Source organism: Monopterus albus, unplaced genomic scaffold, assembly GCF_001952655.1.
Source record: "Monopterus albus unplaced genomic scaffold, M_albus_1.0 scaffold207.1, whole genome shotgun sequence".
In the NCBI taxonomy this organism is placed as follows: Eukaryota; Metazoa; Chordata; class Actinopteri; order Synbranchiformes; family Synbranchidae; genus Monopterus; species Monopterus albus.
In genome coordinates, this window is record NW_018128087.1 from 452,151 (window position 1) to 468,161 (window position 16,011).

The 16,011-nt window shown below is 41.3% G+C and overlaps 2 protein-coding genes and 1 long non-coding RNA gene across 6 annotated transcripts in view; 1 reads left to right on the top strand and 2 right to left on the bottom strand.

The window, feature by feature from the left end:
• nr1h4 (nuclear receptor subfamily 1, group H, member 4) overlaps window positions 1-949 on the bottom strand; it is a 10,046-nt gene extending 9,097 nt beyond the window's left edge. Inside the window, exon 1 of one of the 2 annotated variants that reach the window (XM_020618554.1) lies at window positions 853-949. In XM_020618554.1, the coding sequence (XP_020474210.1) occupies window positions 853-949 (97 nt within the window). Of the gene's footprint in view, window positions 1-309; window positions 341-852 lie in introns of those variants that run through there. The other variant, XM_020618555.1, reaches the window with a different exon arrangement.
• Window positions 950-6,901: 5,952 nt separating this feature from the next.
• On the bottom strand, window positions 6,902-12,741 carry LOC109970768 (uncharacterized). Of its 2 annotated transcripts, none has more exons than XR_002276454.1 (3): window positions 12,715-12,741; window positions 7,078-7,183; window positions 6,902-7,004 (listed from the first exon to the last, which is right to left on the bottom strand). It is a non-coding gene; the product is annotated as an uncharacterized LOC109970768 (long non-coding RNA). The 2 variants fall into 2 exon arrangements; XR_002276455.1 differs by lacking the exon at window positions 12,715-12,741 and adding an exon at window positions 9,696-9,756.
• The window catches only part of trim44 (tripartite motif containing 44), a 45,546-nt gene continuing 41,794 nt past the window's right edge, over window positions 12,260-16,011 (top strand). Inside the window, exons 1-3 of one of the 2 annotated variants that reach the window (XM_020618560.1) lie at window positions 12,260-12,702; window positions 13,433-14,067; window positions 15,335-15,412. In XM_020618560.1, coding sequence (XP_020474216.1) covers window positions 13,450-14,067; window positions 15,335-15,412 — 696 coding nt within the window. In that variant the 5' untranslated portion in view covers window positions 12,260-12,702; window positions 13,433-13,449. Of the gene's footprint in view, window positions 12,703-12,821; window positions 13,078-13,432; window positions 14,068-15,334; window positions 15,413-16,011 lie in introns of those variants that run through there. The other variant, XM_020618561.1, reaches the window with a different exon arrangement.

The window sequence follows — 16,011 nt, forward strand, 5'->3', positions numbered from 1 at the left end:
TAAATGATTAACAGCTTGCTTGGATAGAGCACACTATGTCTGTTAGAATGGCATGTAACTCCACGCCAAACAAGTTAGGACTTTTGAAACTGATATAACAACAAGATCATAGTGCTGTTTCGTCATGAGCAGGTGTTGTATGTTCATGACATGATAATTCCTATAAAAATAGAAGAGAGGTGATGACCAATCTTCAAGAATTGTCCCTCAGATATACTGAAATACTCTTCAATACTCTTCAAATCTGTCATTGCAACAAATGGACACTTGATACTAACACATTATCTGTAAAGTATACGTAATACTGACCTGTCGATGACTTGCTGTGGACCATGGCCATCTCTATGTGACCAAATACCCAGACTATTCAGAGACTTTACTCTTTGATGTCAACAGTCCAGCTCTATATTGTAGGTCAGTCTTTCTTCACCACTAACTAAAAAAACCATCTTCCATTTATTTGTTTTAAAAGTAAGCTTTCCTGTAAAGATGGGAGAATAGCACTGAACAACTTGCCGCTTGTTTGAGTAATCTTAAGGGGAGCAAAGGTTTCTTCAGCTACTTATTAACCACACAGTCACATTTCTTTACATAATTACAAGTAGCTGGATAATGTGTAGAGTCATTTGTACAATGGCACCAGCTGATGGCTACTGTATGGTGTCAGTGGGCAACCAAAGATGGACCTGAACCTGTCTAGGCAATTATTACGTTCACTAGGTGATATTACAACTCTATCCAACTGGTTGAAGGTACCTCTGCCTGCAGCTGAGTGGCTGTACACTCATCTGTAATCTTTTCCCCTAATCTGTTTCCTCTTTCTGTGACCAGGTCCCTGCCATGCAGACTTACCAAACAAGTGGGAGCCTTCTGACATAGAGAATTCATCGCTGGGTGGGATTTGCAGTGGTCCCACCACATTGATGTCGGGGCCCACCCACTCATTCATTCAGGAGGGTTGTCAGGCACCAGCTCAGAAAACACAGGTTGGACTGGCCCACAGAGAAGTAGGAAGCCTCTGTTTACTTCTGTAACAAACATAAAAACAGTGTGAATGATGGTGAAGATCTCCTAAACATGCTTATACTGTAGGTCTGCAGAAACCTGCAGCACAATGTAATTTATCCTCAGCCTGGGAGTCTCTACATCAAAACACCTGACAAGGTTTCTCTCCCACACAGGGATGAGATGTTTTGAAAATTTATTAAAAATAAAAGTCTGACAGATCTCATTTACATAAGTTTTCAGACTCTTCACTTAGTACTTGGTTAAAGCACCTTTGGCTGCAATGACAGCCTCAAGTCTTCTTGAGGATGAAGCTACAAGCTTGGCACCTTTTATTTGGAATTTTCTTCCATTTTTCTTGCCAGGATCATTTAAGGTCACCCAGGTTGGATGGGGAGCGTTGCTGCACAGCCATGTTCAGATCTCTCCAGAGATGTTCTACTGGGTTCAGGTAGAGATTCTGGCTGGGCCACTCCAGGACTTTCACAAAGTTTTCACAAAGCCACTCCAGTGTTTTCTTGACAGTATGGGTCAGGTCATTGTCTTGTTGAAGTCTAAACTTTCTCCCTAGCCTGAGATCCTGAGCACGCTGGAGAAGGTTTTTATTGAGAGTGGCTCCATCATTTTCTGCATCCATCCTTCCCTCTGTCGTGACTAGTCTCCCAGTCACAGAAAACCATCCCCACAGGCTGGTGCTGCCACCACTGTGTTTGTATTGGTATTACTGACATGACGCTCAGTGCCTGGTTTTGTTCACACACACACTGGGAATTGTGGCCAAATAGTTCAAGTTTTGTTTCATCAGACCATTTGGCTTCTCATGGTCTGAGAGTCCTTCAGGTGCCCTTTGGCAAACTCCCAGCAGGCTGATATGTGTCTTTTAGTGAGGAATGGCTTCCCTCTGGCCACTCTATCATGGAGGCCTGAGTGGTGGAGTGCTGCGCTGATTGTTGTCCTTCTGTAAGGTTCTCCCATCTCCAGAAAGGAACTCTGGATCTCATTCATAGTGACCCTAGGGTTCTTGGTTACCGGTCTCTCCAACGCCCTTCGTCACCATTTACTCCATTTTGCTTGGCAGCCAGATCTATGAAGGCTCCATTTGAGAATGATGGAGCCTACCATGCTCTTGGACACTTTCAATGCTGCAGAAATGTTCTTGTCTCCTTCCCCTGATCTGTGTCTTGACACAATCCTGTCTTGTAGGTCTGTGAACAGTTTGCTCAACTTCATGGCTTTGTTTTCACTCTCACACACACCATCAGCTATGAGACCTTATGCAGACAGTGTGTGTGCCTTTCCCAATTATATCCAGTGCATTAAATTAGGTGCAGGAGGATAGGAGTAGGATGCACCAGAGCTCAATTGCAAGTGTCATATTTTGAGTGTTACTAGGAACAAGACCTGAACCACCAGGACTACCCCTGGTCCAGGCCTTGGTCAGGATGAGTGTCGGGAGTTCATTGCAGGGATAGGAGAACCCACCAGAGGACTTAAGCCTGAAGGAATGGTATAAACTGCCTAAATCCAGTTGTGCAAAACTAGCTTACTTCTAAAACATGTTTTCACTTCGTCATTACGGATAATTGAGTGTAGACTGATGGGAAATGGGTTATTTTATCAAATTAAATCTACAAGAAAGTCTGCAAAAAGTAGGGAGGTTTGAACCCCTTCTGAAACCACTGTAGATACAGTATATATATATTGTGTCCCCATTGTGTCTCTGTGTATGCCTCTCTCACTTGCTTCATTTCAGTCATTGTAGGAGAGCTGCAGAATGATGCTCGATGTGCATGAGCACAGTGAGTGTCGTGCCGGCCCTGAAGTGACACTGTGAGGGTATAAATAGAGTGGGCCCACAGATCACTGTGCCAGACAGAATGTGGCATCTGCTATGCTGGTAGTGCAAAGTGCTTGAGAGCCTCTAAACTTGTCTCGGTTCCTCTTCTCTCTCCTCACTCGCTCTCATCTTTTTTCCTCCTCTGTACTCCTGTCTGTCAGTTGCCTTCCACTGCATGTCTATCTTTGACACCTTTCTCTTTCCTCCTCCCACTATTCCCCTGTTCCCTGTTCCCTCTCCCTCGCTCTGTCTCTCTGCTTCACTCTGTCTCACTTTACTTTTGCCCTCCCCCCTCTCACATTCTGCCACACATCTGCTGTAATGTGTTGAGTGTTGTGGAGCAGTCCCATTTTCAATTTAGCCTCTCAGATCCTATTTCTAAGCACACAGCAAGAACCAGAAATGGGAGGTGGGGGCAGGGGGAATGAGAGATAGAAAGATAGGAAGTAGGCAAAAGGCAGAGCAGTTGGCCCTGCAGTGATGACCATCAAAGATTAGATTTTATATTTACCATTCTTTATAAATGCCCCTATTGTAATACTACATGTCCCATGTAAAAATAATTCAGTCCCATGAGATCACGAGGTGTACTCCTGAGGAAATCTTCAGCAGACTGGCCAAGTCTACACACAGGAGAAATAAAGTCATTGTGATTCTCTGCAGGTTATTTCCCACCCAGAGCAGATTATCAGTCCTACTGATTTGGCAGTCCACTTCCATACAAGTAAAGCCATTACTAAGTGACCCCTCTGCCCCCTCTGCATTACCTGATGCAATGCACTTTATCATACTGTATGATGCAGTAATGCATATCCAAACAACACGACTAATCCGGTTTATGGCCACACTACTGTATACATACACACCACACAAACGTTCTATTAAGAGTGCAACATTCTAGCATCATTGTTCTTACTGTATTCATTTAGATATCTTTTTTTTATTTATTTTCCAGCATCACACCACTTAATCTCATAATCTGCTTTTGCTCTGACTAGTACTGCATTCCCCCAAAGACAGGGGACCAATAGACCACCAATGTGCACTCACACAGTCCCAGTGTTGGACAAATAAGTAAGCAGCTTAACTGTCATTAGAATTTCCATTTTTAAAATGTCACCATTTCTTTTTACACCCCTTCCTTTTTGTCATTGTATACCCTTCCCTTCAGCTGTCTCTGTTCTCTGTGACAGGTAGTCTTCAACAACTGCATGCTGGCTCCTTACTACGTTCACCCTCTGGCAGTCCAATAATTGTTTTAAGACTTGATATTAGACACTGGGAGTGGAAAACCTACAGCAAAGAGAGGAAGTATAAAGGAGATGCTGCCATCAGGAAGATGGGGGACTGTCCAATCTTCAGTCAGCGAACAGCGGCAGGTCATCTTTTCATCCTTCTGTTTGCTCGCAGGCAGTGTTCTCATCTGTGAAGATGAAATTCAATCTTCATCTTTTCACTCACTCTCCCTCCCACATTACTCCACCCTTTCACCAACACTATTCTCAGCTTCTATCCTTCTATAACCGACTCTTCCTTTTTTTCTCACTCTTCTTCTCTGTCTCTTGCTTCTTCTTTCTCACCACTGTCAGTCACACAAGCAGCACACACTCTCACGCAAATGACTCAACTCCATTTTGTTGGCTGCAGGGGTAGCTGTTTGAGTGAACATTGTGTGATTCTTTTTTACCCTTAAATCTGTAATTACTTCAGTGATTGAGCCAAATGGAGTCTCACTCCCTCATCTTTCCCCATTTTTCCACTCCGGCAAGGAAAGAAATAAGGTTCATGTTGGCACATTTTGACTGACAGGTGCAAAGTTACCTTAAGATAAATGCTAAGTTCTGGTCAAAGGACACAAATGAAATTATGTAGGTCAGCTTCAACATGACAAGATAATAAGAGGCTTGTGATGTGAAAGGCTTTGCTTTAAAGACCAGGTTTAATTTGGAAATGTGTTTCCTTTTTCTTTTCCAAACAAGAAGTGCATGGAAAGCCTTAAATCATCATCAGCACACTCCAAATTTTGAACGCCTGACTGGTCTGGCTGCCAAATAAAAGGATCTTTTGCCTAGATGAGCAAAGCAAAATTTTTAACTATACAAAGCTGTCTCTTTCTTTTTCTCACATTTGCTGCTCTCACCTTGGATTTGTTTCTCTTTCAGCTTTCTTTAAGTTCCCATGCTAAAAAGGTAGAGCCACAGGGGGCCCCATCTAGAGTTTTGCAGGTCAGAAGGCTTTTGGCACGGGTATTCATCTTGAGAACTTTCCAGGGCCATGTCGGTGCCAGGATGCCATACATCAGGGGGCACAAAGGAGCATTGTGACTTGCACCCACATTTAAGGGGCCTTATGAGAGGGACCACAGAGGAAAACACTGAATGTCATTGTTGTTAGTGTCTGCACTGTTTCCTCAGTTATGATGTCATGGAAGGTCAAGGTCCAGCTGTGACCAAGCACGCATGACTGTTGAAAAAGGACACAATACTTCTCAGAAATGTATGCCTACTTACTGAAGTATTCTTGCATGCAAGCTAGTATGTTTGATGTTTGTTTCAGTGATGTTCATTTTGCAGCCATATTTTTTTTATTTACACAACCTGTTCCTCAGATTCAAAGCTTACTAACACAGAAGTTTTGTGCTCTCTATTCTGAGTGTGAGTCAGAGCTAAGTACAGATTTGTTTGATGAAGCACAGATGTAGCCGGCAAACTTAGCAGGTTAAGAGTAAAGAAACCACTCACTGTATTTGACCTTTTATGTCCACTGAGAGAATAGAGTATCAATCTACAGATATAACCAACTGATCTTATCAAGATTAGGACAGGGCTACTTCACAAAACAAAGAATGCTCTGTTAACATAAGAAAAAAGAAAAAGAAAGAAAAAGTCCAACAGTTTATAAAGACCATTACCATGTGAGACATTTAGTTGTTCAATAAAGCTCTTACTGTCTCAAATGCACAATGTTTTTTTTCCAGAACTTGGTCATATGATATGTAGTTTGGCATTTTAGAGACTCACCATTCACAGTAAGTAGTATCATTGGCAACCCAGAATGCAGCACTTACTGTATATGGTGTCAACTTTCACTATATGGCCTGCCTGTCTTCACCAAGTCAATAGTACACTCCACACCCCTGCTTTGTCCTATTTTTGCAGCAGTCAGTGGAAGCTAAATAATATATCATTATGTACAGGCAAAAAGAGAATAGTTAAAAAAATCCTACAAAACATATCACCTGTCTGTGGCTGTGGCTGTTTGTTTGTGCCACTATATATTAATATTTGGACTGCTATATATTCACACTCCTTCATAAGAACACTTTGCAATTAGATGCAGCTCTGTTGTTACACCCCTTTACCAAAATCACTCCATTGAGCATAAAATCCAATAGGAGATGTAAGGATCATCACATCTACAGTCTATACACAGCTCACCTTTTCATGCTTGCAGATTAAGTTTCCATTCCCTTCTTCAACCAGCAGACCTCTCCCACACAAATAGGAGCACTCCCACCATCTGTTCTCAAAAACACATGTCCACGACTCAGTTCGTTGTAGAGCTGATGATAGAAGAAATTAGTAATTGTAAAAACGAAATACTAAAAATACTATTAGTAGAAAACATTTTGGATGGTACATATCTCATCAGTAAGCACTATAGGTGTCTTGTGCTGATTATTTCTAAGAATGTTTTCACATTTAATGCTTTGAAGTGAACAGTGTAAATGAGAAAAATATTCTCGAACTAACCAAGTCTAGGGTTCAGAGCTTTGAGGACAGGGTGATGATTTGCTGTCTAGAACCAGTTTTGCCAATTTTTATTAATAGAAACTGAAGTAGAATGCACTTTTGCTAATATTGCCCTTTGTAGCATAATCTGAGTGATGAGTTATTTAATGTTAAAAAATATTTCTTCATTGGATTATTGTGAAATATATTATACATGTATACTATTGCTGTTTGGTGAAAAGAAAATGTTTTACTTTCTTTTGCCTGGAAATATCATTTAGTCTTGCTTTTGAACATGACATCATATACCATGTCAACCACCCAGCCATCTGTAAGTTCTCTGCCTCTTATCTGGAGTTGGGTTGTGGTGGCAGTAGGCTGAGCAAGGTAATCCAGGCGTCGCTCTCCCCAGCAATGTTTTCCAGCTCCTCCTAAAAGACCCTAAGGTGTTAACAAGCTAGATGAGATATACAGTATAATCTCTCCAGCATATTCTGGATCTACCCTGGAGCCTTCTGCCAGTTGGACATGCCTGGAGAACCTCCAACAGAAGGCGCTCAGGAGACATCCTGACGAGATGCCGGAACCACCTCCGATGGCTCCATTTGACCTGCAGGAATAGGAATTGGAGACGGGTGCTATGTAAGCCGGGTAGCAGACAAGGTTGGGGATCTGGGCATGTTGACCCCTGGCATTACAGACTGGTTCTAGGGATGTGACATGTCACATTTCAACTGTATAAAGCAAAAAAAATCAATTTTATAATCAGGTGCAGGTGGGGCTACCGCCTGGCTCTTTTCACTTCCCAGCTGTTGCTGAAGCTAAGCTACTGTGTATGTTCAAAACAAATAGAAACGTAATCCATGCACATTACATGAAACTTTCTCCTACTTGTAACTAAGGAATGAAAGGATATACAGATGTATGATAGATTTCAGTTTGCTTCAAGAATACAAGCCGAAGCTTAATTACTGTGCAGCAAGACTTCAAAGTCATCATTTTAGCTGAGCTGGAAGTTTGATTCTAAACGTTATTACCATCGTCCCCTGACACGCTATTTCTGCAACGTGAGCAAAAGTGGACCCTGAATCCCCACAGGAAACTAATGGTTGCACAACTCTACCATACGACTAGCAGTGTAGGACAGTTTCCTTGGTCACAGGGTGTGTGTAAGAGGCTGATAAGAGCAGTGTTTGGATCAAACAGGGCTAGGTGAGAGAATATATGCCAAGACATGGTGATTCACTGGTTCTTCTTTTTGCTCTGTCCATCTGATATCCTGCTTCAGTGTCTAAGAAAAGGTGTATAGCTAAGAGTTTCACTTTAGTAAGACTTGAAAAATGAGCATGTAAATCATTGTTTATCAAGAGGTCTATACAGAATGTAAAATACTTGCATCTGCAAACACTTTTCTCTGAGATTTTAAAATGCACATTGCTCCTTAGTTGTCCTCATGTATCATCTAAGTGCAAAAAATAATCATTTGAGAATTGAAAAAAATAACAGTTATAGCATTTAAGAGTCATAATTCATTAGCTTGATTCAAATAACACAGATTATCTGATCATTTTGTACATTTGTAATGTTGTCAGTGAGGCAGTACTCGCAGGGGATTATTGATTAAATGACCTATTGATGGAAGGCTGCAGCCTCAATGTTGGGTATTGATTCTGTGTTTCTCAGGAACAGAGGGCAGGGCCATTATGACATTTTGTAAAGCTTAATACCCTTAAAGAGGTTAAGAGATGATTGTGATTAACATGGTATCATTATCTGTGAAGTGCTATATTGCTCATAATGTCAGAATTTTGGTAATATACAGTATGTACAAATACACACACTAGCCCTTATAAATCTTACAGAGGCGCGTTAACCACACTGTCACACAACAGACAACACTCGTCCAATTGTAGAGAGATAAAGTTTTCATTGCAAAGGTGTGCATGAAGTGTGGAACCACACATGCTTAATTTTTCAACTTTAACCTCAGATTCATTCAATCAGCACTGTGGGAGGTGGTATTATTTTCAGTTGAAAGAGAACGAGAGGAAGAGAGAGAGAAAGATTATTCTAAATATCGCTTTAGACAGCAGACAGTAATGAATTGGTGCTTTGTGTGATTCACACAATAATGCATTCTGGATGTAGTTATGATCGAGGGCACTGAAAAAGTGTGGATGTATGTATTCAAATCACCAACAACTTTTACAGTGAGGTTGTCTGATTTATCTTTTCTTAATCATTTCAATCAAAGCACATTTGGCTCTGACTGATGAATATAAGATGCATAATATCAACAGCCTATAATTTATCTGTTGTTGTGTAATTGTCCAAGGAGTCATGAATGTATGCTGCATGCTGGGATCGATTCCATTCCTTTGACCTTGAATAGAAATTAGCTGCTAGAAAACCAAGTAGTTTCTATAATACTGGGTTTTTTAGCAATGACTGATAAAAAAAATTTGGCTCAGTGATGAGAAAAGGCATCTCAGGGACAAGAAGGTATCACTCAACAAGATTCCACCTTATTTAAAAGACGTAAACTTAAATCATTTACTTATGATGCCATCATGCTGTTCAGTTGAGTAATTTGACTATAAATTTAGGATAAAGCCAATAACATTCAAAGCATGTACACTCCATTTGTATCAGTGAGGGCAGACAAAAACATTGTAGTAACAGTTGTCAGTATAACGCAATACAGTGAAATAGCACCATCAACCACAACCTCTGAAATGACCATAAAGTCGAATCAACCCCTCATGAAAACAGATACATGTTCCCTTCGTGAAGGGAAGTTGTTGTTTTTTGCAGGACTGCTGTATTAGTCTGTATTAGTATTAGCTTTAGCTAATGCTGTCTATAAAGTGGTTAAGTGTATTTTGATTTGCATTTAGAGAAGGTGGCAATCACTACAATTACTTCCGGTATAATAATGATAATAAAAATAATGCAATGTAGTTTTCCTTTTGAATGACATTTGCAATTTGAACACGCCTTGACAACATATTTGCATTATCGGAGGAATATTGAAAGATTCTGATTTAAGGCAGCTTTTGAAAAATGCTGCCCTTTCTCTCTGTCCTCTCTGTGCCCTTTTTGCACACACTGTGTTCCCTCACCTGTATCTCACTGTTCACTGCCTCTGATCGGTCTTGACAGCTGCCCCTCCCTCAACTTGCCCTAAACACAAACACACATATAGAAAGAGAAAGACAGAAAACAAACACTACATCCTTGATGCAAGTGCAGCACCAAGAGTATATCTCACAATCTAAACCCACAGCATGATTAATTTAGCCCCAGTAGTTCTCTCTTTACTTCAGCCCATGTTGCAGCTCACGTTTGAAGGGGGTAAAGGTTCTATTCATCAAAGTTTACTTATGCTGCTATGTGAGACAGGCTTCGGGAATCCATAAACTACATTGCAAAACAGTGTATTGATTCTGTTTTATGCTGCACAGTTCTGACAGGTTGACAGACTCATGGAAAAGTCAAGAGCATCCAGAGAATGATCCAGAGGGCAAACAAGAGACAGGGATGGGAGACGGAATAAAATATCAGCAGATAAAGAGGAAGGGAGAGGGGGAGAGATGCTAACTCGCTCAGTATAGTGCTGCTATGACAGAGCGGTGCTGTTGCACTGACCGTCATCTTATCTCAGACCAACACCTGACCTTGACCTCTTTTCAATAAAACCCTGTTAAAACAAAAGGATTAGGTAAGTGTTTTCTGTCTGCTGTGCTTCTCTGCCAAAGCTCACCCGTTCACTGTTGGCTGGCATTTCTGAGAACGTGATGTTCTTTGTGTTACCAGTTTCCATGCACAAGCTTTTCTGAGCTGTGGAAAAACAAATCGTTTAAACAAATTTAGCTCCATTTGCTTGTAATGTGTCGTTTCCTTACAACCCCAGGGTACAGAAATAAAAAAAAAAAAAATCACATTTCAGTTAGTAGACACGTATTGTATTTATATTGAGAGTTTGTTCTAATGAATTAAAAGTCAATGAGCCTTTTAATTGTTCTCAGTTTTATACAGAGTGCACAATGATGCTGTCTCTTGCTGTTCAGCAGTTTAATGCAGTGAAAATTTATTTTTAAAGAACAGTGACCACCTAACTTCACACTCACCATGCAGTATGGTTTCTATAATAAAACGAATGTCTTCTTGAGTTTGTGTTCTCAGTTTCAACTACAACTCCAATCAGAATCATACATCTGTTACAATTAAATGATCTCTGGAAACACAATTCCTTTTTTAATAGTTTCAGCAGTGTGACTTAAGCAAACCTCATGCCAGGGCACATTAAATTTCACCAATGAAATGTATTTTCACTGAGCCATCCTTTCTGTTTATGGTCTAATATTACATTCTTTCTGGTGGCAATCCACTTCAAATCTGCCAAAAACTCTGGCAAAGACAGCATCATCATCCAAATCAAGCGGGTGCTGGAGGCTTACTTGGAATGTGGTTTATGGTTATTTATGGTGTGCCATTCAAATTAGAGTAACAGTCAACCATTATTTGCCAAATAGTGCTTGTGTGGAGCCCGGCTCAATAGTCTCTTTAGATCTCTCTACAGAGAACAGCTTGTTTTTCCTCATCTCTCTCTCTCCAGACCTCTAATCCTGCTCCATTGTCTCTCAGTGCTAGTTTATGGAGGGTAAGGACATGAACAGAAGGAGAAAGCAGACATTATAATTAGAAACTCCCCATTAACACCAGTGTTAAAATCCACAGTTTGTTTACTCTTCCAGCTGAACCTTTTCCTGTATTGAAATGATTGCTTTGGCCTTGTGTCTCTCACTGACTTTAGTGTCATTTCTCAATAATGGAGCCCATGTATGACCAATAATGTGCACTTTTAAAACCCCACTAGGAAAATAAGCCTGCATTTTATAAATATATATGCTTTCAATCATGTTGCCTCATTCCCCAAAGAAAACACAGAAATAAGTCACTGATTTTAAACAGAAGACAATTTAAATGTACGTTTTTACCACGCCCAGAAGAACTAGTACATTATCTGTACTGCACTGACCAGTGGTCACAGACGTGAGTGTGCTATTTAAAAGGCAGCTACACTGACTGGGACACCGATCTAAGTCGGATGGCCAAAGACATTTTGTCTTTTGTCTTTTGTAGTGTCAAATTTGGAACTTTTAGGAGACAGCTCTCAGATCAAATCTCATTTCATGTACAAAATCTCTTACTGAATGTGTTGTTAGTCACAACATGAGTGTCTCATGTGCCTGGCCATGCTCTCCATATAACATTCTACTGGAATGGTCTTTCTTATAAAGCAATTTTATAGTTTTTTTATTGTTGGAGACCAAGTTCATTCAACCTGTTACAATAGAAATGTGGTAATAATTTTAATAAAATAAAACAGGCTATGCAACAACAATTACTAAAGTAAACTGGCCAACAGAAAGACAAAGGTAAAAAAAAAAAAAACTGTTTTGTGTATGTGTGTGTTTTGCTATTTATTTGCTAATTAGCATTTTTATGCTCAGTTATCATCACTGTATTTTGAGTTGATTCATAAACAACCAGGGGAAATAAAACAACCAGAATGACTACTGTTTCCAAACACCCTGAAAGAAGAGAGAGAAACGATGCTTAAAATTCAAGTTGTACAGTCAGTAGCCTACTGCTGAAGATTTTAAATATCCTGGAAATGTCTATATGTGTGTAGAACTCTTGTTATTTAAACATATATAGCGTTGCAACAATATCTTTTGGCATAACTTTAGCACTGTGAGAATGCTTCTCTTTCCATCTGTCTCCGGTTCGGAGTTTCACGGTCTTTGTTGTGCTTGTCAAGCGAGTTTTCTCTCCCCCACCTCTGTGTGTCTCTGCTGTTCTCATGCACACGGTACAACAAGCAGGAAGTAGAAATAGGCAGACACCAGCGGATGAAAATAAGGAAGTAAACACTGTTGGATCGAAGCTGGAGCCCCCTCTACTACTGTCGTTTGAAAGTAGATCAGCCGACAGCTCAGTAAGAATTCAAGACACAACGTTGTGCTACGGAAGTTAGCCGTCAGGCTAACACCTCCAGTGACTCTTCATTATCTCAAAACAAGCTCTAGACAGAACAATAGAGCAAGGGAGGAAAACAGACAAGTAAGTACGCACCACAGTCGGTTGCAAACTCGTAAGCCCCAGAGGAAGGAGAAAATGTCTCTGTGTTTGTAAATCAGAGAGGGGGGAGGAGGAGGAGGAGAAGGGGGGGGTGCGTTACAGCAGTTTTTCTACTAGTTGTTTGTTATCGGCAGTGGCAAAGTGCGCTTACAGTGCTCAGGAGAGGCTCCGAGGAGGAAAAGAAAGTGTGGAGAGAAGAAAATACGTGCGTGTTCTGTGTACCAGACATGCGCCATGGCTTCTTTTCATTGTTTCACTCTCACTACTCCAGAGTGGACTGAAGTGAGGGTGAGAGGGGAAAAGACAAAAGCAGAACCAAACATAAGGAGGTCAGGGTCTGACCACACGCAGAGAAAGGTGAGAGCATGAGAGTGTGGCTGTTGCTGAGGGCACAGGCACTTTCTCTTTGTGAGGCAGTAAACGAAGTGTGTTTGTACACAGAGGCAGTTCACTTGCTGCAGACAGATCTTCCTGTTTATCGCCTTTGCAGAATGTTGTGTTTTTGTGCAGCTGGTGCGATAGTTTTGCACTGGATGTTGCTTCCTGTGGTCTCTGACTCATCTTGGAATGTTATATCAGAGGGGATTAGCCCTGATCTTGGACTTTCCCTGTGCAAATACAGCATGAGAGCTATTCACAGAAGGTCAATGCTATTAATAATCTGTCCTCTGTTCTGCATGTCATGTATGATATTTATTCCTCCCATCCCCAGAATTATTTTTATTCACCATGGAACACAAATGGGACACTCAGGAAGGAGCCATAGGAGTAGACCTGGAGGAGCTACCACAGATGGATGGTACATGTGATGCATGCGAGCCCGATGAGGCCCAACCAGCGACACAGGTGTGCCACATCTGCAGCTTTGCTTTCTGCCTGGTCCATGCTGAAAGACATGCCAACAGCACACATCACCCGTTAATGCCTTATAACCATGAGGGGACACAAGCTAATGGACCTGGCACCAACAGAGACTCCAGAATTAGAGCCGAGGAGGAGGAGGGTGCGGAGGGTCAGGGGATGGCGCCTCTTGCAATGGAAGTAGATAATGGAGATGCGAGCGGGGATGCTGAGGCGAGAAATGGCGCCCAGAATGGTTGGCCAGTGGAGGCCGAGCTGGGTGACAGAGCTGAGGGTGCAGAGGCAGGGCAGGAGGTCCTGGCTGAAGGAGACGCTGGGAAGAGGGACACTGTGACGGTAGAGAGACTGCGCTGCAAGGAGCATGGGCAGGAAGGCTCCCTCTACTGCAAACCAGATGAGAAGATCATCTGTGTGGTGTGTGCTGTGCAAGGTGACCACAGGGATCATGAAATCATCACTCTGCATGAGGCCTACATTTGGCAGAAGGTGAGCTGCACGCTCAGAGCATGACAGGTTTATATTTGCTATAGCAGCACTGTGTGATTTACTGCATGCTCTCTACTCTACTTACTCCTCCACAATGTCTGCAGCTCTGTAATGTATAACATAATGTATGCAGCTCACCGCTTATCTGGTTTGCATTTTTAATTGAGGAGTTAAGTAGTTTGCCAATATCTGTAGGCCCTGTAGTCTTTAAGTCAGCTTAGCAGGGCTCTCTAAGAGTGCCGTGTTTTACTTTTACATACAAATGTCTCATGACATCATTTATAAGTTGGTTAGGTTGTACGGCTACATAAATAATTTATATGAAAACTGCAATAGAAATTAGACATTATGACGACAGTATCTGTTTGCCTTGACACAATATTGGTTTCACCCTAGCGTATGTAAAAGTAACTCCATTGTCAGTTTAGTTCTGAAGAGTGTTGAGTTTGTGAGGAGTATAGCACCATTAAGTACCACTCAGATGTTATCAGCAGGCTGATGCATTGAAACTGTGTTACTGCACAGAGGGCCATTTAATAGGTTTGTGATGGCATCAGAAACCAGGGCTTAGCTTTGAATTAATGGTTTGAAAAGTCAAAGGTTTGGGCGCTAGGGGACACCTAATATACATGGAATCAGGAAATCTCAGCAAGAACTCCATTTGAACATTGTTCTAGAAAGCCAACCACCTAGCAGGAGTAGGAACAACCCTTATGGTGTGCTGGCTGTAGTTTATAGTGGCAGAATGCCATCCTCTGCCCTGTGGCTGTACAGTATATCTGGTAAAGAGAAGTAGAGCAGCACACTTCACTGGCTTCCTCTTACATCACGACCACATATGGATTGATGAGAGACGGCAGGGGTCACACACAATGGCATCCCAAAGCCACAAACATACTCTAGCTTTTCTCCTGTTTCCTGTTGCAGGGATATGATTTCCTCATCCACTGAGCACGTGGCATGTCAGACTTGATATGTAAGAACTGCAGCCTGTGACTGATGCACCGTAACTTTCTTGTGTGTGAAACGTCTTCTAAAAGAATCATCCTTTAACTGTTGGCATGTTTTAATATTTGTTTTTGTCAGCATGCCCAGTTTGCCTTTGTACAGAATTGTACAATTATCAGTAAAGCACAAGTTAATTTGGTGCTCTTTAAAATGATTAAGAGATAATAAGTAGCTCAGCGGGACTTTCTATTTTTGTTCGAGTCGCACAGAAAGAATCTCTGCAGTGTGCTTACTGTTTGTTTGTCTGCCCCTCCTGTAGAGCAGGCAGGGCTATGACCTACTGGGCTGTACACAACAGATGGCCGAGAAGATCAAAACCAAGTGGACCAACCCTGAGGTGAGTGCAAACACCTGCACACACTACAGAGTTAGACTGTAAGGGCCGTTTTTAGAACAGCTCTGCCAGAACATCAGAGCTCAACTGTTCTCCTTCAGAAATGAGCTCCAACCAGCTATTATCAAACGAAATGAGAATTTCTTTGCAGCAATAAAAGCTGGATTTGACCTCCTTGCTACGAATGACAGCGTGCCATGTTTCATTATGTGGTTGTGTTACATGGTTTAAATTTGTTTGTGAGTTTTCTTTCAAACATATCTCTCAGTGCAGTGACAACATGGCAGATGAACTTTATGGCAAATTTAGACAAAGCTGAACAAGTGTAGTACAGTAATGGTAACAAATAGCAGATAACATAAATATGAGGTTGACTTTTGCTGTGAATTGGGTCCATTGCAATTTTTTTTTTTTCAAATTGGACAAACAGGTGATGATAGTAAACATGCTTAAAATAATCTACAGTAGTGTAATACTTTTATTATTAATAGTGTGATAGTGTGTTGGCCATATTTTTCCCACTTTGTTTTATTTTACTTTAATGACTAACATACACAAGTACAATATGCATACTACTGTAGTTGCCTCGAGGTTTGTTGTGC